Genomic DNA, 23,153 nt, shown 5'->3' with positions numbered 1-23,153 from the left:
ATTCCAGCTTTTATGTTGGCATTAAGCCAGTTTTGGTTTTGAAAGGCATTTTTAAGTCTCCTGTAAGGAAACCAGGACTAGAAGCCTGGCCCTGCACTGCCCTGCAGGTATGTGCTCAGAGGAATTGCTTTTGGTTCCCCATGGTTTAGATGCAGCTGAGGAGAAATATTTTGGCCTTTGGGCTTCATCAGATAACACAGCACAGGCTCTGTGATCAGTGGGAACAGCACATGTTCTTAGGAGAAGTGCTGGAATTTTTATATTTGTCATAAAACGCTGCAAAATGCCTTTTTCTTTTCCTTTCCAAGCTGTTCTGCTAAAGGGAATCCTCATTCCTCTAAAGCTGCTCCTTGCAGTAGGAAAAGCAACACAACAACCAAATGCTGCCTGTTCTTCCCTCCCTTGCTCCCTTCTCCTCAGGAGCAGCTTGGGAAGTGCACGTGTGTTTTGTGCTCAGGATGATGCATGCTGAGGAGTTTTACAGAGCTGATGAGTGCAGTATCAATGGGATCTCTGTTAGCTTTTTTTTTTTCAGGAAGGAGGGATGTGGCTTTCCTCAAACTGGGAGTTGGGCACGCAGCCAATCGGGTACCAAAAATAATTAAATCCTGCAAGTCCAGACCCAGCCGAATTGCAAACGACCTTGAATGGGCCTGCCTAGAATAATCCTGGAGCCACAGTGATGGAAAGGTCTTAATTGCATTTTTTTTTTAAAGGAGCATGTCCAATTCTGACAGTCCAGCAGTCCACAGGGACAGGGTGAGGAAAGACTGATAGATCCGTATGTGTAAACATTTAGTTATTGCATTTCTTTTCTGAATGCTTTATACCTAAAATGAGGGGAAATTGGAATTCAAAGCTACTTTACAGCTGGGTAATACCTGTACATTTCTATTTCCCAAGGCATTTATTTTGTGTGTGAGATCTGTGTCAAGCCCAGGAAATACTTTTCTGTAGATGCCTTGAAAAGGAACATTCCTGAAGCAATCTTGGGTTTATGATCATCTCTTTAACCCCATTTCCTTCCTGTTGTTTGGGTTTATCTGTATTGGTGTGAGTTGCGCTTGTTCAGGAAAGGTATTTTCCAAGAAAAGCATTTTCATGTATTGAGGATAATTAGTTTATTTGTTTCTCCTTGAGGGGTCTGTTAAATACATTTTCTCTTTCTTTAAAAATCATTATTTTTTGAGTCTTCTTAGCCATGTTGTGGTGCACTGATGGAAAGTGAAAAAAAAAAAAAACAAAACCAAAATCCTATAAATCATGGATCCTTTGGGAGGAATTCAAAAAAATCTCATGTCAGGACAGTTGGGTGCTTTGGATCCAGGCCTTCTTTTTTCTCCCTTTAAAAAGACTGCAGTAGATTTTCTGGCCTTCTGGGTAAACCTCGTCCTAATTTGCATCCCTCTTACCTGCCTTGGTCTACGTGAAGCTCCAAAACGCCTCTAATTAGGGAAAACGTGGAAATGAAGAGCAATTAAAAAAGAGTTGTTTCTAATGAGGTTTTGACACCCGTGCTGGTGCTCAGGGCGAGTTTCCCGGAAGGGGGAATTGCACGGGGAGCAATGACTGGCAGGGTTTGATGGATCTGCTTAGCCACTGGAACACATTTTGCTGCTTTGGGCAACACTGAATTTACTGTTGGCTCTGCCTTGTTTTTTCCCAGCTCTGCCTGGAGGGAGGTAACGAGCCGAGGCTGCTGCACGTGGATGCAGGAGAAAGCAGCCTGGGAGTCCCAGGAATTGCTGCTTGGCTTGGGATAAAGGGCTTGCTGCAGAGCTGGGAGTGCCCTTTCAGCGGGGTTTTATGGAGAGATGTTCTTGCAGCTTCTACTTTCTCTCCCTGTCCCATGGCCCGGCGCTCTGGGATGGAATTCCAGGTGCCAGTTTGGCACTGACAGACAGCGCTGGTGATGAACGTTCCAGCTCACGCAGCTGTGCCTGGCTCTTAACTGCAGGTTCCTACAAGTAAATGGCTGTTGGAGATCGTGTAAAGGAATTAAATCCTAATGGCCTGAGCAGATGATACAAAGGCCTGTGACAACTGGATGGATGATAATGGTTCCCTCAGTCACTGGAGATGTAAACAGGCACTTCACACACCATTTTCCCTGCTTTAACTCCGCTCCTAATAGAAGGATTGGCTGCCTTGAATTTAAGCAGGTATGAAGTGGCAAGGAGAGAAAGAGGGGAGAGGAAGCCTGTGCTTGCTCATATGTCTGTGAAATGCTGAACACACAAAGATGGAGTAATCGAGACAAGCCTAATGTTTATACAAGGGTATCTCTAGTGCGCCCATCCTTAGCAGGACCGGAGTTCAGCTTGCCTGGGGGAGAGGATGAAATGAGACCAGAGACTTGTTTTATTTTGTTTATCTGCAGGAGAATCAAAGCAGGGCAAGGGACACCTTTGATGTGGGGTCAGACGTGGGTTTTGTTAAGCGCAGGGTTTGGTTTTGATTCATTAGCCGGATGCAGAGGGAGGAGACCTTGCCTGGACGAACAACAGCAGGAATAATTGTTTTGCTGGGAGGAGAAGAAAATCTAACGGTGGAGTAAGGGTGGGTTTCTGCTGGTTTGTTTGCACTGCAGTGTTTGGGCAGTGAGGAACCGTGGCTTTATTTCTGGATTGCCCAGCAGCAGGTACTGAAATGGCCTTCAGAAGGGCACCTGTCTGCCTTTAGCTGGTCCCTTTTAAAGAATTTATTGTGGAGCACCTCCTCGTACTCCTTTTTGCAGTCTTGCTCTCAGTTTTTTTCTGAAGGGACACACTTCTCCTGATGAGGAAGGTGGTTTTGCTCACTGTTATAAATTCCCTCTGAACTAACACCTCTTGGATTAGTTTTGGTGTGGCACCCTGCTTGTGCACAGAACAGCCAGGGTTCTCAAGTTGGTAGCAAATGTTCTTGGCTCCTACAGACAGAGATTTTGGAGAGACCAAGCTAGTTGTGTTATGCTACACTAGCAAATTATTGGTGCTGAGTACTCGTCTTGAAAAAATTCCTAACAAAGGACATATTGCAGCCAAAACTACCACAGGTTTTGGCTGCTCCTGGCTGTCTGATCAAAGTGCTTTGGGGGAGAGCAAAGATCACTCCACCCTCTTAAGATTTCATGGGGGTTTGGCTCTTGGGCAGGAATTGCCATTTAAGGGGACACTTGTATCCCGATGTGATTTAGACCTGTGGCCATGCAGGGGTAGAGCTGACACTGCCAGCTCGTTTTGTGAAGGTCACCAAGCAGGAGTGGCCATCATTCATTAACAGCTTTCTGAAAACAGAAGTGGAAAGCTCTGCTTTTCTGCCACTTTCCTGAGAGGTTCCCTGCTCTCTCCTTCCTTGGAATTTGTGTAATTTGCTGTTACCTTGGAGCAGTGGACAAAGTATGGGTACTGTGTGTGACAGGCTGCTCCTCCTAGGACTTCCATCTTGCATGAATCACTTCTCTTATGCCTCTCTATAAAATTTAAATGACATCTGAAAGGAAGGGACTTGCCAGCCCCGTCCAGCTGAAATATTCAGGTTGTTTTACATTACACTGGCATTGCTCAAATCAAGATCTCAGCCTTTGGGATGGACTTGATGGGACCACCTAAAAATTAGGGCATAGCATCCACAGGAGACATTTTGGAGAGAAAATGTGATATTATTTCTTACCCTAAGGGTGTGTGAGCTTTTCATTTTCTTCAAGTGTCACACTGGCTGCTGTGTCTTTTCACTGAAAGCAATAATTGCTTGCAGTCCTTAGGTTTTGGGTCAGCAAAACAGGCAGGCTTGGGTCTACTTTACATTCTGGTCCATGAAGAAATTGTCCCTTGTCTAAAGTGATTTTCCTTCAAACTGTTAGATTTGAAATGTTTGGAAGCGAATGTTTTTGTGAGAAAAGGTGGGTCACTGGAATACTTCACCCTGTTTTTCCTCAGAGGTATTTCAAAGCAGCAATAAAATGTCATCTCCTTTCAGAGTCTCTTTATGTTCTGAGAAGGTTTAAAAACTTAAATACTGAAAGATAAGCAGGCTTTGCAATCTGAACATTGTAAAGAGATTTGAATGATGGGATGGTGACAATGGCAAAATTTGGTGAAGGCCACAGTGGCGCAGTGGTGAAGCTGGTGAAGTTTTGGGAAGTTACAGCAATTAGAAGAGCCAACCCCCAAAACAAGCAGGGAAAGGTAAATGTTGTGAAATGGGCTGAATATTAGGAATGTAATGAGTGATGTCTGTAAGAAATGGGAAAATATCAGGGAGAGGAAAGGAGGACATTGTTGGAAGATGTGGAGAATGCTTCCCTCCTCTCTAGTGGAAGCATTTTGAAATAACTCCTGCCATCATGGATTTTCTGAAGGTACTTTGTGTTTTCCCAAGCCAGCCCCTTGCTGGGTGTGGGGATTTCAGTTCTCTGCCCTGAGTGCACATAGCAGGGCTGCTGAGGGTCATGGCAGGAGGCTGGATTAACATTCCCAGCAGGCTCTGGGGTTTGGATAGTCTCTGATCTTTCCTTATCCCCTGCCATGTGGTGGGAACCATGTACTGATGATTCCGAGCGGGTGATGTGGCTGAAGGGGATTATTGGAAATACAACTCCTTTTCCTTTCCCCTGGCCACAGCTTGGAGGTCCAGCAAGGAGCCTGGGGCCCTGTCTGCTGGCTTTCTGCCCCAGGTTCTCCTCCTTTTTGCTCTCGGAGCCAGAGATGCTCACTTTAGCATGGCAACATGAGGGAAACCCCATCCTTTTCCTGCTGGAAACACCATCCATCCTGGATGATGTTTTCCTTATGCTTGCAGGCTCAAGGTGGAAATGCAGCTGTGATAATGTCTGGGTAAGCTTGCTACAAAAGCTCCAGTGGGGTAGCTGATCCTCATCCCTGAGAGGAGAGCTCCCTTTAGGTATAAAACTCTATTTTTCCAGTGCAAACGATGGGGTGGGGAGGGTGGGGTGGACACGACAGGACTTGTGCACGTAGCTCATGGGCACTTCAGTCTCCGTGTGCTCTGTCTGCAGACGTGGGAATGGTGCCCAGGTTAATCATCCAGGGAAGGGTAGGGGAAAAAAATCCATGGGTTGGCTTCTTTTCAAGTCAAGTGTGCTCCGAGCTAGGCTCCGAAATTCTGCCTCTCTCTGTTCCTCATCGTGGGGTGGGAAAGTTCCGCAGATTAATGTGGGGTGAAGCAACTTTTTCTGCCTTTGTACATCCTCATTTCCAAGAACAGTGTGTCTTGGCTGTCTCAGTGTCTCAGCCTGGTGGGAGCTGGTGTGGGCTGAGGGATTTGGGATTTCCCTGGAGCAATCTGCATTTGCAGGGAGAGCCCTGACTGTCTCGAGGTTTTCATCAAGCATCTTTCATTGGCCTCTTGAAGGTGAGGATCTTTAGTGTGCTGTGTTAAAAAGAGTTGCAGGCTTGCTTTCCTCTTTGTTTTTAGGAGTGTCCCCTCAGTGTGAAGCTCTCTGGTGCTTGTTTTGAGGAGAGGATGCTGGATGGCTGCAATTCCCACTGGGTTTAGCTGCTGTTTTAGCAGGTTGGTCCTGGAAGGTGATAATGCAGCCACTTCCCACCCGTCTGTCACTGCACATCCTCTGTTCAACGTCCCCTTGTGCAAGGACTTCTGTGTATTCCTAGAAATAGGAGACAGTCATAAATGACATCAGTGACCTAAAGCTCAGCCATTTCCACCCCCCTGCCATGGGCAGGGACTCATTCCACTAGACCAGGTTGCTCCAAGCCTCATCCAGCCTGGCTTTGAACACTTCCAGGGGTAGGGCAGGCCCAGCTGTAGTTGAGGTCCCAGAACCTGAAGGTTGTATTCCTAGCAGGACTTAAACAGCTGTCAGGTGGATTTAAAGTGCAATATTTACTGCACTGCAGAAAAGAGCACTGAAATACTTCATGTTCCCAAGCTCCTGAAAAATGGGCTGTCTCGCCAGGGCTGCACACGATGGCAGTTTCTTTCCAGGGCCTGAAACAACATTCCCCATGTCCCTGAGAGGGGAACATCAGGCACAAGGTGAAGGCTGTGGTTTGGGGCGTGCTCTCCTCTGGGTTGGTGCAGTGCAGGAGCTGTGGCTGACCCAGGCACCACTGACCCAGGGAGTCAGGGTTGTTTCCCTGCAGGCAGAAAGGGAGGGAGCCTGGCTGCCAGCTTCACTCTGGTGACCCACATTGCTCTCCTTTTTTTTTTTTTTTTTAAGATAAAAGTAACTAAAGATGCAGGGAAGAATGTGGCCTCTGGAGGTCAAATGAAATGATGGATGCAGGTGTTTGGAAAAGCCATCCATCCACGCTGTTGTGCACAGACCTCTGGGAAGGGTGCCAGTGCAGAGGAGTGGAAGAGCTGTGCAGGAAAGGAAGTTAATTCAGTAGTCTCCAATCTCCCAGGTCAGTTTTTTATTTTGCTGAGGGGAAAAAAAGGGAAAGGAGAGGAAGGAAAAATACAACAGAGTATTTTTCTGAATCCCCTACTCTTTTTTGGTATCAGGTTGTGCTTTATTTACATGCTGCCGGTTTTGAAAGCATAGGAGTAGCAGGTAGGGAGACACCTGAAAGTATTGGAAGCATCAAGGCCTCGCTGCTGGGAATTCCCATCACCCAGATCTTCAGGAGAGATGAGTGTAGTGAAACCAGGATCGTGATTGGAGCTGCTCTAAGTACTTGTAGTTCTGGGAATGTTCCTTTGTGTTTTGCTGCAACGTTCTTAGAAGTAAGACTTGTGCAGCAAAGGAGATTACCCTGCTTTTGCTTTGGAGGGCTTCTTCCTTAGAGCTGAGTTGATCCCTGCAATCAGATGGATCCCATTCATCCCTGGTGTGGGATTTCTGTAGCTCTAGGAAGGTGCCAGGCTGGCGATGGGATCAGCTGCATTCGTGGCACAGAAGGAGTGAAGGTGGGGAAAGGAGAGTGTGGAATCATCTCTCAAGTTTTACAGCTGTGTTACAGGGGAACCTCTCCCTCTCCATCCTGGGCTTTTCCTTCCTAACCCGTTCAGTAGAGAGGGCACCTCCCTCAAGAGGGTTTCCTGTGCCACTTTTCCTAAGTCTCTGCATTCTTCAGGGAAACTGTGAATCGTTCAGGGTACAGGCAAGCCCTCAAGTGTGGGTCTCTTCTACTTTGCGACCTTCTCAAAGTAGATGCAGACGAAGAAAAACTAAAAACCTAAGGATCCGGCAGGAACCTGGAGTTAAAAGCATTCTGAGAGGTTTCTGGAGCCATATAGAAACTACATGAAGAAACTGTTGGAAAATGGGATTTCCTTCTTTGAGGAGAAAAAAAAAAAAAAAGTAAAAATACCTAGGCTGCATAGTGGTCAATCTGTTTCACATCTTCTTCAAGAAGGAAGAGAAGGAGATTGCAAGGAGGAGTTCTGCCATATCACAGTGTCATGATTAAATTTGTAATGAGGCAGCAATTATTTCTAACCAAGCGTGAAGCAGGCTGACAGGTATTGGCTCACACCATGTCAGCGAGCAATCTTCAGCCTGGCAAATATCCATGGCATGGAGAGGGATGTGAGGAGAGCTCTGTGTTCCTCCTCTCACTGAGTCTGTGTGGACAGCTATCCCTGAGGCTTGGTGTGAGCCAGAGATGTGCTTTGACAAACACATTACCAAGCACTCCTGCAAGCTTATTAAAGAAGGAGAATGAAAATGGTTAACAAAAGCACGTTCTCAGGTGTTACCTGCTGTAATACCCAGCCCATTCTTGCTGCCTGAGGATGGAGGAAGAGGCATTTTCTTCCTCAGCCTGAACTTAAGGGATGCATATGCTTTGCCTCTGCTAAATATTTAATGGAGCAGCTTCTGTAGATTAAGACATCACTACAGTGAAGGAGCCAAGTGCTTTGATATAAAACTGTCCCTGTTTTAAATGATGAGCATTGGAGAGATTTAGGAACCCCCCAGTCTGCTTTCAAGAGTCTAAATAAGTGCTTATGCATGTGCTCCCTCTTAGCCTTGCTGCTGCAGCCCCCATTATGGGCTTGCCGTGTAAATTATTCCGAGATTTATTCTGAGAGAGATGTTAAGTTCTGAGAAGGGGGTGAGAGACAAAAATTCATGTGCAGGAGCTCTAGAGGTTATGGTAATCTTTGTCCCTGAGCTTGCTTCTCCTGTGGACAGTCAAATTTTGTAAAATCGGTTTTTCTATAGAAGAGGAACTGTGGTAAAGGGAACAAATTGGAGATTTGCTCCAGGTATGGATCATGGTTATTTCCAGAGCAACTCCTGACATCTCCCTGGCACTGTATTGGAAATCAGGTCACAGAGTCATGGTGGTGTGCATTGAAAAAATAAATATGCTTTAGATAGAATTACAGGGCTTTAATTTTAAATAAATATTTTTTTTGCCACGACCTTTCACGCAGTGCTTCTGAATAATGAAAGCAAAAGGAGCTGTTCCAGCATGAGCTCAGAGACGTGTGCAATTTGTTCCCTGTCGAATGCTGCCACTTACCAATGGATAATATGATTTATTTCTGACTGATGGGCAATCATGCTAATTAATAGACTGGTACTTCTCCTGCTGAGGCCAAACCATGCCCTCTTTCTCTGTCCATCTTTTATCTGCCTCACGGGAGGGAGTTTAAATGCCTCACAGAGCTGTTTTTTATGCCTTCTCTGAAAAGCCATGGTTTGTGATTCCTCTGACCACCCTCTCCAGCCCTGGAGTTACTTTTTCCTCCACTGCACCTTCTGGCCACAGCTGCTTCCCTGTTGGTGTTATTCCACAGGTTTTGCCTCTTCTCCCTCAGTCTGCTCACCACTCTTGGACAGGACAAGCTTTTGTAGCCCTGGCATTCCTTCTTTCATAGAGAGAGGGGCAGTTAGCTGTAGTTCTCCTCAGTTGTTTGGTGTGGTTTTGCTGTCACTGTAAAAAAATAATAATCATTTTTAAAGCATGTGTGACCTAGTGAATGCCAAGGACTGTGCTGCTTAACTTTTTCCCTCCTTCCCCCCATGCTGTCCCTCTTGATCCCAATGAACTTGATCACACTTCACAACGCTGAAGCACACAAACACATCTATCATCTTTGTCCTTTTCAGGATATTTTAAGCCTGGTTTTGGTTTTGGGCCTGTAGTTTCTGTGTGCCAGAGTCAATTAATTGAGTCATTTGTAACCGAAGGCAGCAAGGAGCCTGTGTCTGAGTCAAGCACTGAGGTGCTACCCACTTTCTGCTGCCATTTATTTCCATTTGGTTTTGGACATAAGATTGTCACCTTGTTGAATCTCAGCAGCTCCCAGTGAACCACAGCAATACTGGAAACAATACTGGAGGACGTGAGGACAGTGCACATTTCCTTATTCTACAGGCTTTTCTTCGTCATTTTTGCTCTTTAATGAAGCCTTTGTTCTCCAAGATTAATGACTGTGCAGGGGTCCTCTTTCCCTTTGGAAGGGAAGAGAGAACCAGTTTATTAATCTGCTGCACAGGGAGCTGAGATGGAAGATAAGGACATAAAGGGTTGTATTTTCTGGGGGCTGGAAGGGAGATTACTGTGCTTTGGACCCGCAGTGACAATAGTAGGATTTGAGGCGTGTAATTCCTTGCTTGGAAAGGATACTTCCTAAATATCCAGCCTGGAATTGGAGATAGCTCTGTATTTGCTGACATGGCTTGCAGAATTGCTCAAGAGTGAATCGTTGCCTTCAAGAAGTAGAATTAGAGTTACCTTTCACCTGGTGCAGAGCTTCCGAGGGCCATGACTGGTACTGAAGGAAATTTCCTTTCTCTGCTGAATCAGCTGCAAAGATTTTCATGGCCTGATGGGTTTTTGTTGTTGTTAGAAAAGGGATAAAAAGCTTAGTCTGTCTTGTCCACTCTGCCCTGGCTGAGATGCAGTTAACGTGGCAGCATTTGGCCCACCGTGACCTGCATTTCTAATTGAAATCCCACGTCCCTCTGGCAGTCTCACTTCACCATTTGACACGTCTGTCACTGGCTGTTGACTGCTGGTGTGATCCCGGTGGCTCTCCCAGGTTCAAGTTTGGACCAAGCAGCATCACTTGAAGGGGGCAGAACATCACCTGCACCCAGAGCATCACACAGCAGAGATGGGCACCCCTGCTGCTCCAGAAATAGCCATTATGCTGTAATAAGTGCTATCATTAAAGCTGTGATCTAGTTTAGATTAAATGAATCCTTTACCTCCCTTCTTTTCCACAGCTGTTCAATCAAGCACTTTGGGTTTGACATCCATTAACAGTTTGATATCCACTCAGAAGTCATTTTGGGGGAGGATGTTTGAAATTTGCCAGTTGACAGGTTAGGAACTACTTGGGCAAAGGGGAGAAAAACCAGCAGGAGGACCCCAAATATTATTCCTGGATGCTGAGGAGAATTCCTGGTGTGTGCTGCTCGTCAAAACACACAACTGGGCATGGAAAAAAACTGCAAGCATGAGAAGATGGGAGAAAACAGTCATTGTTTTTGCTATCAGTCATTCACTGTGTCCATTTATAGATGGATTTCATGTGAGAAGAAAGTTTACAAAGAGGCTGCAAGTTGTTTTGGGTGACTCTAATAGTGACAAACCAAAAGGCATTAACCTTTCTAGAGGAACACTGCTGCTCCCAAAATATTGAACAAAGACCTCTGTGTGCTGATTTAAATCCTGGTTAGAACCAGTGATTTGAAACCATAGTCTTACATAGTGCATTTGGTTCATTTGGGCCCTTTCCCTTTGGATTGCTTCTGTGTCTGTGTGAAAGACAGGATGAAGATTACAACAGCACCTAAGTATAGGTGAAGAAGAATATTTTGGAATATCACATCCCTGAAATATCTCAGGACTGCTGGGAAATGTTATTTTTAGACTCTTGATTTTTACGAGGCTGGTATGACTGGTGAAAGACTTTCACAGCTGGAAATGTGGCAGAGTGCTGAACTGTGGAAACAGTACCTTGTTTTACTTTATGTAACTTCCTAATTCCCTGACTGGAAGAAGGAGAGAGCTGGTTCCCAGTTCCTGGAACAGTGTGTTCGTGTTGCTGTGTTGTTAATCAAGCCCTGTGCTTTGCCTTAGCTGCTCTGTACTCTCCTAGGACCGTAGGACTGAAGCTGTTTTCACTGAGAGGAGCTGAATTTCCATTTGATTCCCGAGCCCAGTCGTTCCCGCGTTGTTGTTCTCTGATTGCGGGCGTGCTGGAACGAGCCCATTAAAACCCCCTCGTCAAGGAGTTCCTGTTATCTGCCAGCAAACACCAGATCTAAAAAAAAAACCACTCAGCAGGGCAACAGCTCCCCATTGCCAGAGATAAAACATCAAATCCAAACCGAATGGACACTGGGAATCCTTTATGTGTCTCCGAGTTACTTTCATCTCCTCATTGCTCCCCTAATGGGTATCCCCGCAGACCGTGCAGCGCTCTCTGTGCTTCCCCCTCGTTGGGGCTTCTCTTGCCAATTGCCTGGCATTGTCAAGTAATTGGAGTGGAAATGACAAATGAAAGCGGGGCTGCGGCGCTGCCAAGGCTCCTCGCCGGGCAGCCGGTGGGTGATGCTGGTAATTGTTACCAAAAGTGTAATTGCTCCGGGCTCTGCCTGCCGTTTCAACAAAGCAGCCTGGAATTCCTCCTCTGAGACACCCGATCCCTGCCTTTTCTCTGTTGTCTCTGGCACAGGAACGACCTGGGAGGTAAATCCCATCTGGCCCTCGGACTTGGAGTTCCTTCGGGGCTTCTCCCGGTGGTTTCTCTCCCAGAGGTTTCTCTCCTCCCCGCTCCCCAAAGCAGAGTCCAGCAGTCTGGGTCCAGAGCAGCCTCTTGGAGAGTTAACCACAGAATCCCAGAATAGCTGGCGTTGGAAGGGAGCTCTGCAGATCACCCAGTCCAACCCCCCAGCCAAGGCAGGGTCACCTGGAGCAGGTGACACAGGGATGAGTCTGGGTGAGTGTGGTCCCTGGGCAGCTCTTCCAGTGCTCTGCCACTCTCATGGAAAGAAGTTCTTCCTCATGGTGAGGTGGAGCTCCTTGTGTTTTAGTTTATGGCTGCTGCTTCTTCTCCTGTCACCGGGCACACCAAAAAGTCTGGCACCATCCTATTGACACACCTCGGAGATATTTGTATGGATCGATGAGATTCCCTCTCAGTCTTCTCCAGGCTAGCCAGGCCCAGCTCCCACAGTCTTTCCTCATGAGAGAGGTGTTGCAGACCCCTCATCACCATCAGGTGATTAGTGGGGTACGGGATAAGCAACAACCCCCTCGTTTTTGGTGTGACACCACAAATCTGCAGCTCGACCCCTGGCTGACACGAAGGCTGCAGCTGTGCCCTGCTGGCTTCACCCTGCTTAGCAATTGCAGCAATGCCACCACCCCAGTGACTGGCTTTACAGGTCCTGCGTGCTGCAGGGGACACCCCAGCATCCAGAGACATTTTAGGGATGGACTGGATATTTACAGGTAGCCATAAGAGCTGGAAAGAGGACACAAACCAGCTGCTGTACTGTATGCTTCTTATTTCCCCAGTCGCTGCACCAGAATAGCACACACGCTGTTATCTGGTGTGATGATATCCCATGCTAAGTGGCACCTGATTAAATTACTGAGGCTTTTCACATATTAATAGCAGACTGGTTATTTGTGATTTGTTGGGTGGGGTGGTTTTTTTTTTTTTTTTTTTTTTTTTTTTTTTTTTTGCTGAGGTCAAGGAGGGACAGGTGCAGCTGTCTGAAGTTGTGATAGCCAGCTGAAAAAGCAGTGGTCCAAGAGATTTAGGTTTTTCTGTACTCTGGTGACAGGGTGACAGCAGCAAACCAGGAGCACTCACAGCTGCTCTGGGCTCCCTTTGCTCCACATCTGCTCTTTGTCTCTTTAGCTTTTTCTTTGCTTTTACTGCTTGTTGTGTTCCTGCCTCTTTCTTTTATCTTCTTTTCCCCTGCCCTTTTCTAAATCCTCATCAGTATTCTCCAAACCCATCACATGCTCACACTGTGCTCCTCTGTCTCCAGTTTTATCTCATTTTGTCTCGGTCTGGCTATCTGCAGGTTCAAAAGGTTTGTGAGCATTTCTTGTTCTTTTGGCCCCTGTTCTGGAGACTGGCCCAAGTGATGTAGATGTATCTCTTCTTGCAGCATGGTGTTTTAAAATTCAGTTGAATTAGGTATCATTTCTTCTTTTGATGTAGGGAAATCCAGGGAATTAATAAATTATAATGGCACTACTTGGTGTTTAAGGAGTGTTTTCTGTCTTCAAAGCGCTCTCTGCATGGTATTTCATTATTTATACTGTTAATAATATTAGTACTTGTAAGGAAAAAGCCCCTTAAATTGTCACTGATAAAAATACACTCTCAACAGGATTGGAATCCAGCACTTAGATTGCAGCAATAATTTGTCCACTGAGGTGCAGAGCCTTGGAGAAGATGCCAGGCACATTTCCAGCAGATCTTTGGGTGTCTGCTGAAAAGTCTTGTTTTATGTTTGGAACTGTACTGCCTGGGAGCTTTGAAGTGTCCTTGTGCCTGCTGGGTGAGCACTAACAAAGCCTCACAACAGGACAGATAGGTGGGATCCGGACTTTCCAAATTGGACTTTAGGTCTGTTGCCAGGAATCCTAAGCTGAATGTTGAATTGTCCAAAGACCTGGACACTGAGACCCATGAAGTGCTTGGAAGACTCCCATATCCCAGCAAATCAGGTGGTAGTTTCCTGATTATTAACTAGATAATGAATTTTTGGAAGCTCTGCAGAGAAGTGTCGGTTTTGATGCTGTACCTGGCAAAAGGGACTTAGAAGCAGCTGATTTGAGCCCACAGACAGGAGCCAGCCTGCCTGGGCTATGACAGAAAGCAGGGGAGGAAGAAGAGCAAAGAGGGCTTTTCTTACCACAAACCTTTAAGTCTCAAAATGTGAGTAAGGGTGGCTCTGTGCTGACATTGTGCCGTGAGATTCCTTTGGTTATCGTTCCACTGTGGAAATTATTTTCCTTTTTTTTTTTTTAATTTTAATAAGCATGAGAGGTCAGAGGTGAAGGTTTAGGAGAACCAAGAGATGGGGCACTGAGTCTGTGCCCTCCCTTCCCACTGCTGGTTGCCCCGTGGCTGGCTTCCCTTGGAGACATCTTTCCAGCCCAGAGTGCTGCTGAAGGCAGCGGGATGAGTTAACTCCGACGTGTGTGTTAGCTACAGCTTGGCACGCACATCACTTAACCTTCATTTCTTCCCTAACTGCACCATAAATCTGCTGGCAGAGGTGGTGTCAGGGTTTCTGTTCTGCAGTGTGTGAGCCAGGGGAGAACCAGCTGCGTTCCTGAGCGGGAATTGCCATCCCTCTTTGCCCAGCCCAAGGGCTGTGCACCTTCTAAGGTCAGCATAGCCGCTAACAGGGAATCTCCGTAATCCCCTGTCGCTGCTGGAGTGTTTGTAACGTGTGCGTGACCTTTGCCACAGAGAGGAGCATGGTTTGATGTGGGAGAAGTGCTTTTGGAAAGCAGGGCAGAGGCACAAGGATTTTTTTTTTTGGCAGTATTTTTGGCAGTCCCACTATTTGCGAATTGACACTCTCGATCCAGCACCCGACAGAAGTGCCTGAGCAAGTGGTCTGGTTTTTCAGGACATTTTTTCTCTCATTAAGCGACCTAATGGGCCTTTAAGGCACATTTCAGTATTTTATCATTATGCTTAACAGTTTTAGTAGTTAGCTGTAAATGTGCTCGTGGCAGTCAACTGTTAATCATCCTTCCTAAGCCCTGCTTTGCACGGTGAGTAAATTGAAGTAAATCACTACATGGTGTAAATGAGCAGCAAGGTCTGGTCTCCTTGCAAATCCCTCAAAAGCGATGCTAGGTGGCTGGGATAGGGGCTGTCCATCCTACACCCAGGAGAACCTCCTGTGTGGTGCCAGTTTAGCCCAGTGTTTGTCTGTACAACAGGGACGGGGATTGTCTAGCTGCAAACAGTGTTTCAGATGAGAAACTGATCCTCCTCTTCCCCTTTTCTTGCGGAGGCAGCGTGGGATCATGACCTCAGCGTGGAGGGAATGGAAGGGGGTCAGGCACGGGTGGTGGAAACCCGTGTGAATTAGCTGTGGGTGTTCCAGTTGGGTGCACTGATCGAGCGGTGGCGACAGCTGTTTCCAGATGTGTCAGACTCTCTGCTTGGCCAGAGCCTCCTCCGTGGTGTTTGGGAATACACGTTCCCGGGTAGAGCCTGTTCCTACCTGGCCACACGTCCAGGAGCGGGTTTGCCTCAAAGCCACCTCTGCTGCCTCAGCACCACCTGGGGTCACCCTGCAGTGTGGACAACCTGAACCTGATCACTGGGAAATTTTCCAGAGATGTTCTACTCACCTGGAGCTCTTGGGGGTTGGATTATGTTGGATTATGGCCTTGTCTTTCAGCTGTGTTTTGGAAGCTGTTGAGTGAGAAGTGCCAGCATGGGGCCTGATAAGCGTGTGGGAGGGAGGAGGGCTCTGTTGCAGTCTGTCTCTGTGGAGCTATTTGAGATGTGTTGTCAAAACAGGACGTGCCTTGTGCTGCATGGGCCTCGTTTCCAACTTTTTTTGCAGAATAACACCTTCTGGAAGCCGGATTCTTGCCAAGACTGCCGATGCCGGAGCGGCGTTGTCACCTGCGAGCCTACAGCCTGCAAAGCCCCTCAGTGTGACTTCCAGAAGGTAAGGGGCGAGTGCCTGTGGCTGCCCAGAGCCAGGCACGGGCTCTGTGTCCCTGCAGTCCTCCTTGGAGTGAAAACATGCGGTGTGGGAAGCCTTTGTCCCCTTTGCTGCAGCCAGAGGCCGGGTGTTTGAACAGCTTGATCCCAAAGGAAGCCCCTGAACTGGGCTCCAACCTCCCAGCATGAGCCCCCCTTCGTTTGGAGGTGGGGCTGGGGCTCCCTGGAAGGTGCAGATGGGCACTTTCCACTCTGCTGAGCAACAACAGAGCTGAGATTGTCTGTCCTCCAGTTTCTGCTTCCTCGTGATGGTTGCTGAGCTTTCGTTGTCTCCTGCTTGTCTTTGTCTGGGTCTTCATTAATTGGCCATGGGATTGGTCTTGCATTAACATCTGGATTGCTGGGGTGGAGTGCACAAATAGCAGTGAAAAAGTGTTTTAAAGAGGCTGTCAGGATAATTATATAGCTTTGTGAAGCAGGTTAAAATGTTTCCCAATATGACAGCACTAATGAGGAAATAATTTTGATTCTTACTGGTGTTCCCCGTTATTATTGCCGTGTATTGATTAAAGCTAGACTGAACTAGTAGGAATCTTTGTGCTAAAGAGGAGGGAGATGAAGTGCTGTCATGGCACACCTAATAATGAGTGCACTAGATAAAATTATAAGAATCAGATAAATGAAAAGCTGGCTACTTTAAAACCCATAAAGGGAAATAGGTTTATAGTGTGAAATGAATCTGACTCCTTGACATGGGCAATCCTCAAGACAAAATGTTTAAGTGTTCTGAAAACACCTGGTCATTTAAACATTGAAAAGGATCACGAAGGATCTCAGAAGAAAAAAATCCTTTCATGCTTCAAGGCTAAGCCACCAACAGAAAAGCAAGGTCAGAAATCACCATCCCACTCCATGGGTTATTTATTATCTTATTTCTTATCTGCTCATTATGAGATTTATGCCAATATGGCTGATCTTGTTTCAGCAACATCTGTCCCATGTTTCTCAGTGGCCTTTCAGTGAAGAATCTTGAGTTTTGTCTTGAACAATTGTTTTCTATTCTTTGAAAACTGGTTGAGCTGAAGAATTCCCAACTGGGCTCTTGAGGGTGTAAATTCTGCTGTTATTTTGAGGGCAAAATGTCAAACACACAAAGTGCTGTGCCACCTCTCAGCAGGGGCGTGTGGTGTAGCAGCATTCTGTATTTCACTTGAAACCTCTCCTTTCTGAACTGAGAGCACTAGGTCCAGCCAGGCTTCATGGCTTCACTTTCATTTTGATGTCCCTGTTTGATGTCAGCTCTTTATTGGAATCCTGTCTCTTTTTAGGGAGAAGTGCTCCAAATAGCCTCCAACAAGTGCTGCCCTGAGTGTGCCTCCCGAGCCGAAGGATTTTGCCAGCACGAAGGACAGATCCACAGCGTGAGTGCTCTGTCCAGTTCCTCAGCAGGGACCATCCTTACCTGTTCTTAGCTCCCTGTTTGTTTCAGCCAGTGGAGGCTGCTGAGCTGGTGTGCAGGGGAAGGATGGATCATTGCATTTATATCCTGACACTGCCAGATAGTGGAATTTAGCAGGAGTTTGGTCAGCAGGGTTTGCAGTTGCTGAGCAGTTGTGTGTCCCACGTGGCTTAATGGGAGAAATTTCCCCACTTGTTCCTTCCCTTTGCTGTTTCTGTGGATGGCTGAGACAGTGCAGTAACATCAGAAGGGAAGCCAGGCACAGTGAGCTTGACATATTAGCTGTGCCCAGAGAAGGCTTTTCTCTCAGCAGCCACCTATGCTGCCGGTGATTGATTGCTGCTCTGCGACCTGCGTTCCGTGCTCTGTAAGAAGCCGGTTCTGGGATGTGGTTTCACCTAGGGGGGCTGAAAGGCCAAAACAATCAGAATAAGTGTCTGGACATAAGAAAAAAAAAAATCAAGATTCATGGGTAGTAGTTAATGCATCATGTCAAGCAACTGGCAAATGCAGAAAAATGGCTTAACAGCACATTCAAGTCCTATGTGTGGTCTCTTACAGACTTTTCTGTTTGACAAGAGGCAAGTCAGCTCCAAATCTCAAGAAATATGCTAAAATGCCCAGACGTATTTGCAGGGCTGTGATAATTGGAGGGCTGTGCTCTCCACACCTGAGATGGGTGTTGTAACCCTCTGTTCCAGCATGAGGCATGGTCAGCATGAAGCTGGCACAAGCTAAACAAAAACTGGAACAGGAAGGGTAGCACACCCATCCTCTTCTCACGTTTCTTTGTGCCTGTGATTTGGTGGTGCTATGTTTCATCATAATACATTACATTTCTTCTTGTGCTATTTCTGCATTTTCCTGTGCTGTTCTCCTGCTGCAGCTTTTGTCTTTTGGCTCTTTTCGAGCCTGCTCTTTGGGTAGGCATCCCCACAAGAAGGATATGGACATACTTGTACCTACAATGGCGTTTCACATCCCAATTCCGCTGTCACGTGGTCAGAAGGCCGCTTTTTATCAGTGCCAAGCCTTATCCTTGAGAGAGGAGGAACTTGAAAAGGGACAAGGCTTATTTCCAGGCCTCACTGTGCTTTCTGTGCCCTTGGTTGTGTTGTGTGCAGCACGGCACGCAGTGGGCCAGCTCGGGATGTGTCCGGTGCTCCTGTGCCCGCGGGAAGGTGACCTGCAGCCCCAGGACCTGCCCAGCCCTCACCTGTGGACAAGGGGAGCTGCAGGACACTGCCCAGGGCTCCTGCTGTCCCAGATGTGTGGGCCGTGGTGGTGAGTACTGTCTGCTTCCATTGATCTGAGCTCAGAAACTCCTTTCAGCCCCAAATCTGGAAGGCTTTAATGTTCTCGTTCAGTTTTGTTGGGAAGACATTGGAGGCAAGCATAATTCCCCTTCTGTCCTGCTGCCATATTTGTATTTTTAATGGCTTCACCCATGGGCCAAGAGGTGGGGGCAAGCTTTAAGCAGTGAGCAGATATGCTTAATATGTCCCCATTTTGGAGATTAAAATTGGGAAAGAAACCTCAGGTATTTCCTGTGCACTTGGACTGCAAGTTCCAGAAATGCTTCTTCAGCTGTAGGGTGCCTTTTCTTGTAGAGTCCCAGTGGGAGAAGTGCATCCAGAGCTTTTAATTCAGAAGCCCCTTGGAAACTGGGGGAATTGTTACCCTCTTAACCTGCTTTGGCAAACTGCAGTTTTGAATTCCGAGATGCACAAGAGCTGTGTTTTAACTGTGGGTGGCAGAAAGGGATTAAGGGACGTTGGAAAAGAAACCTCCCCCTTGTTTTCCCATCCCTTAGAGCCTTGCTCCTTCGACGGCCACACATTCCAGGACGGCGAGGGCTGGAGCCTGGGTCGGTGCTCCAGGTGTGTCTGCAGGGATGGTGCAACTCAGTGCTCCACAGCTTCCTGCCAGCCTCTGCTCTGCAGCCAGGTCAGGACCCTCCAGCCTTCTGGGAGTGTTCCTCAACACCTCCTTTTCCGTGGGCAGTGTGCATCTCTCATGCTGGGGAACAAATTAGCAAGCAAAGCTTCTGGGTGACGAGTGGGTGATTTGGAAAAGAGATATTTGACCTGCAGAAATGGTGTGGAGTGATGGTGAGGCCTGTGTGTCTCTTACCTAATACCTTCTTTCCCCAGCATTTTATTTTTATCATCCCTTTGCTAGTTAATCAGGCAAAAATTCTGTCTAAAGAAACTTCTTGTTTTGTACTCAAAAAAATTATCTGGAGTTCATCAGGAAATGTTTTTATTTCTGTTGAAGGAATGGGTGAAGGAATGAAAACACAAGATTTACAATGGGGTTTATCTTCACAGATTTCGGTGTTTGATTTGCAGCTGGAAAGTTTGATTTGCAGGTCTTGTTACTGTTTTTTTCTTTTGTACAGGAACTCTAGAAATGCATTTGAGAGTAGTCAGCTGTGGATGAAATTCCACTTTTGCCTTCAGAAATACAAGGCAACTTGAGCTGAAAGAAAAGTTTCAGAGCAGTGTTCCTTCTGTGTGTTTGTGTTTAGAAAACAGCAAAAACTGGGAAGAGGAGTTAGGCAAGCTCATGGTTTTAGTCCATTAAGGAGAACAGGGACACTGCTGTCTCCAAGGTCTTTGCTGTGGACAAGTGATGAGTTTTCAGCATTTATGCAGGGATCAACACAGCCAAAACCCTACAAGACTCTGCACAGGGTTCGTAAAGGCAGCAAACTGTTCACAGTACTCCAGACTCCAGGCAAAACACTCAATTTTTGGAATTGTTTGGAATTATTCTGGAATGATATTGAAAGTGTTGATGGGTGTGACTGTGCTCTTTGGATCTTTTTCACGGGGCTTTTGCAGCAGCATGCCTGGAACTGTCTCCCTGGAAATCCTTGTCTCTGACATTGACTTTATGTTTTAGGGACTGCCATTTTCCAACGATTTTTAATAAATCCAGTGATGAATCCAGAAGTTCCCTGACTGAGAACTCTTCAGTGACAAGATCAAAAGCAGTACTACTCACAAACCTTTTTCTCTGTTGATGCTTTGCCAGCTTTCTGTTACTGGACCAGATGTTTGGACAATTAACACTTTTTTTTTTTTTTTGATAGATAAACCCCACCTGTTTATGTGTGTGTGTGTTAATTGTGTTTTGCTTTGTCCTGAGATATTCCATTAGTATTCGTTTACTATGTAGTCTGCATTAAAATTAATTTCTGCCTGCTTTAGACCCCTCCTTTCCCACTCCAAGTGGACTGGCGTTAGCTGCTGAGCCATTGCACTAATGTTTAATCAGTTCATCACTAGGATCTAATTTGTGGAATCAGGAGTCACTCTGTTGTTGCTATGATGTATTTGAGAGTAATTGGCTGGCAGCATCCAAGTTAATGCAGCAGAAAGCCAGTTCTGATGGTGTTCCAGGCATTTCCTACCAAGGACATTTCCCAATGGAAGGGACATTAGCAGGATGTGCAAGGAACCTGTTCTGACCTCAATCAAACCTAACATTTTCTTGCATGGGCCTTTATCTTTGTCCCTTCCTTGTTCTCCACTCCATCAAAAGCCAAGACAAAAATTCTCCCAGGATTAAACTCTCATCTTCCATATTTCTGATAACTTTGCTCTTCTCTAGATGCTGAGGGAGAGGAATGCCAAAAATTCCTGTTGCATGCCACCAAAATACACAAAAAAGGTCTTTTAACTCTGCTGGGAAATTTTTCTTGGTAACTTTTGTGCAAAATCTTCCACTCCGTCTTTGGAAGCTCAGGGTTTGACTGATGAACAGTGTTATTCCCAACTGTTGGATGTACATGGACTGGGAGCAGTGGAATTACCCAGGTTTTGGATGGTTGGAGTTGAGGGATGCAGGAAAAGTAATATTGGTGTGAAGTGTCAGCCTTTTCCAACGTGATTTAAATCCATCGTAAAAAAACTGAAATTGGAAAAATCCAGTTTTAAGCATAATTTAGCATCTGCACACACAGTATGGACGGATTTAACTAAAACAGTGCAGATGCCTGAGAGGTGGTGAGTGTAAATCACACCTTCAAAACCTCAAAATGTGGCAATTCCAGGAGAGAACTTCTCTCATCCATCTCCTGCTTTATTGTGCTTCCCTGCATAGCTGTATAATTATTTTTTCCTCTGTATACCTGTATATGCCTGAATATAAGCACTTTATGCCATGTGTATGAATTTATCTGCATCTCTCCATGTATTCAGACCTCAGCTGCCATATAAATAAGCCCAGAAAATGAGGTGGAGAAAACATCTTTCAAGCCTTTTACTCTGCCCCTGTGCTGCTTTTTGGGCCAAAACGAAGCCCTGAGTGGCAGAGGGTTGGTTATCCCATGGATGCTAAATGCCTGGAATTCCAAGCACTGATGTTAACTGTTCATGCTTTCTTTTCCTTGTCTCTGCCTTCTGTTTAGGAGGAAGTCATGGTTCTGCCTCCTGGAAAATGCTGCCCAGAATGTGTCCCCAAGCCCTGCTCGGTGTCAGGAAGAACGTTCCAGGTGACTTGTGACAAACCACACCAAAACCACTCCCAATTTTTGGCACATCTCTCTTTCCCTTCTCCCCAGCATCTGACTTCCTGCCAGCACTGATAGCTTACTACAAATGCTTCTTTTTCCCCTCCTGGAAGGGCAGGAGAGCTGAAAGAAATCAGGACATGATAAGAATTTGCTGGCCAGCAGAAAGGAAGTTTGCTGGGCAAAGCAGATGAGACACTTTGTTTCCACACTCGTTTTGAAGGAGGAAAGCAGATAGCACTGGTGGTCAAAGTATTTATAGCTTTCATTGCGTCATCTGGAATTAACTGAGTGCATTATTTAATGAATGTATGTATGTGGGATTTTCTATCAATGATTTCTTTTGGCTAATAATAGTAGTTCAGGCCTTCCCAACCGCCACTAGCTTGCAATTACTGAGAAATACACACCCACAGTGTCATCTAGACCTCAGCCCCTCGTCTTCCTGTTTGCTGAGCATGTAGAGATCAGCATTTTTTAAGGAAAGTTTGTTATCTGATACAGACATGCAGAAGGAGCCATCATATTCCATAAGCAGCTCAGGTTTCTGGAAGGATTTTGGTTGTTTTCCAGGAGTGTTTAACAGCTCTATCCATGTTCTTTTTCAACAGCACGGGGAGCAGTGGCAAAAAAATGCCTGCACTACGTGTGCATGTCAGAGGGGGGAAGTCAGGTGTCTGAGGGAGACCTGTGGCTCTGTCACCTGTGAGGAGGTACTGCAAAAATCACCCACCTCTGACAGCCCAGCTGCACCTTCTGCTGTGCCAGGGGCTTCAGAGAGCCCTGCTCACTGCTGGGCGCTGTTTTTAGGGGCAGAGCAAGGTGCAGCGCCCCGGGAAGTGCTGTGAGGAGTGTGTGTCTTCCAAAGGGAGCTGCTTGGACGGTGGCACCGTCAGGTACCACGGAGAGATGTGGAACAGCACCCGCTGTGACTTCTGCATGTGCCAGGAGGGGCAGGTCACCTGCCAGGGAGCTGAGTGTGCCAAAGTGGAGTGTGCCAAGGTGAGAAAGGCTTTCTTCTCAAGTCTTGGGTTTGCTTTTTTTTTTTTTCCTCCCTTTTTCGTTTTTCTTGATTTGAGGCACTCGAAGAACCGGCCCTTGTTTTGTGCAATCCCCTCAAAAACATTTCACAGGGAAGGAGAGCAAACCTGGAATTTCCTGTGCAAGTCTGCGCAGTTGGCTTCCATTGGGAAGCAAACCAGTGTGAACCAGTGACTAATTTAACTTGGATTCCCTCCCTTGCTGTGTCTGCCTGCTGTAGTGGAGGGTTGGACACACAGAGGATTCAGTGATGATCACTGGACTTACCAGGAGCTGAACATGGGGAAAATGTGCAGGTCAGAGATGGTTAAAAGCCTAAGAAATGTTCCTTTTATCCTCATTCTGCATGCTACAGTGGCCTTCAGTGAGGTAGCTGGATATGGAAGTCAGTGTTCTAGTTTTCTTCATTTTTTTCCATGTCACTCTCAGCATGGAAGTGGGGCTGGCAAGGTATTTTATTCCCAGTGCTGTTTACTCCAAAACTCCAATACCCACTCTGCCAGGTTATGTTGTATTTGCTCTGCAGTGGATGTGCAA

At 46.5% G+C, this 23,153-nt stretch overlaps 1 protein-coding gene across 1 annotated transcript in view; it reads left to right on the top strand.

The window, feature by feature from the left end:
* The window catches only part of FRAS1 (Fraser extracellular matrix complex subunit 1), a 105,470-nt gene that overhangs the window by 16,180 nt on the left and 66,137 nt on the right, over positions 1–23,153 (top strand). Inside the window, exons 3-9 of the mRNA XM_053940472.1 lie at positions 15,494–15,601; positions 16,926–17,018; positions 18,181–18,340; positions 18,870–19,003; positions 21,474–21,557; positions 22,187–22,288; positions 22,386–22,577. Coding sequence (XP_053796447.1) covers positions 15,494–15,601; positions 16,926–17,018; positions 18,181–18,340; positions 18,870–19,003; positions 21,474–21,557; positions 22,187–22,288; positions 22,386–22,577 — 873 coding nt within the window. The remainder of the gene's footprint in view (positions 1–15,493; positions 15,602–16,925; positions 17,019–18,180; positions 18,341–18,869; positions 19,004–21,473; positions 21,558–22,186; positions 22,289–22,385; positions 22,578–23,153) is intronic.

The sequence above is a fragment of the Vidua chalybeata genome, chromosome 4, assembly GCF_026979565.1.
Source record: "Vidua chalybeata isolate OUT-0048 chromosome 4, bVidCha1 merged haplotype, whole genome shotgun sequence".
Taxonomy (NCBI): Eukaryota; Metazoa; Chordata; class Aves; order Passeriformes; family Viduidae; genus Vidua; species Vidua chalybeata.
Note: the sequence above shows the minus strand (reverse complement) of the source record. Positions and strands in the feature narration are given on the sequence as shown.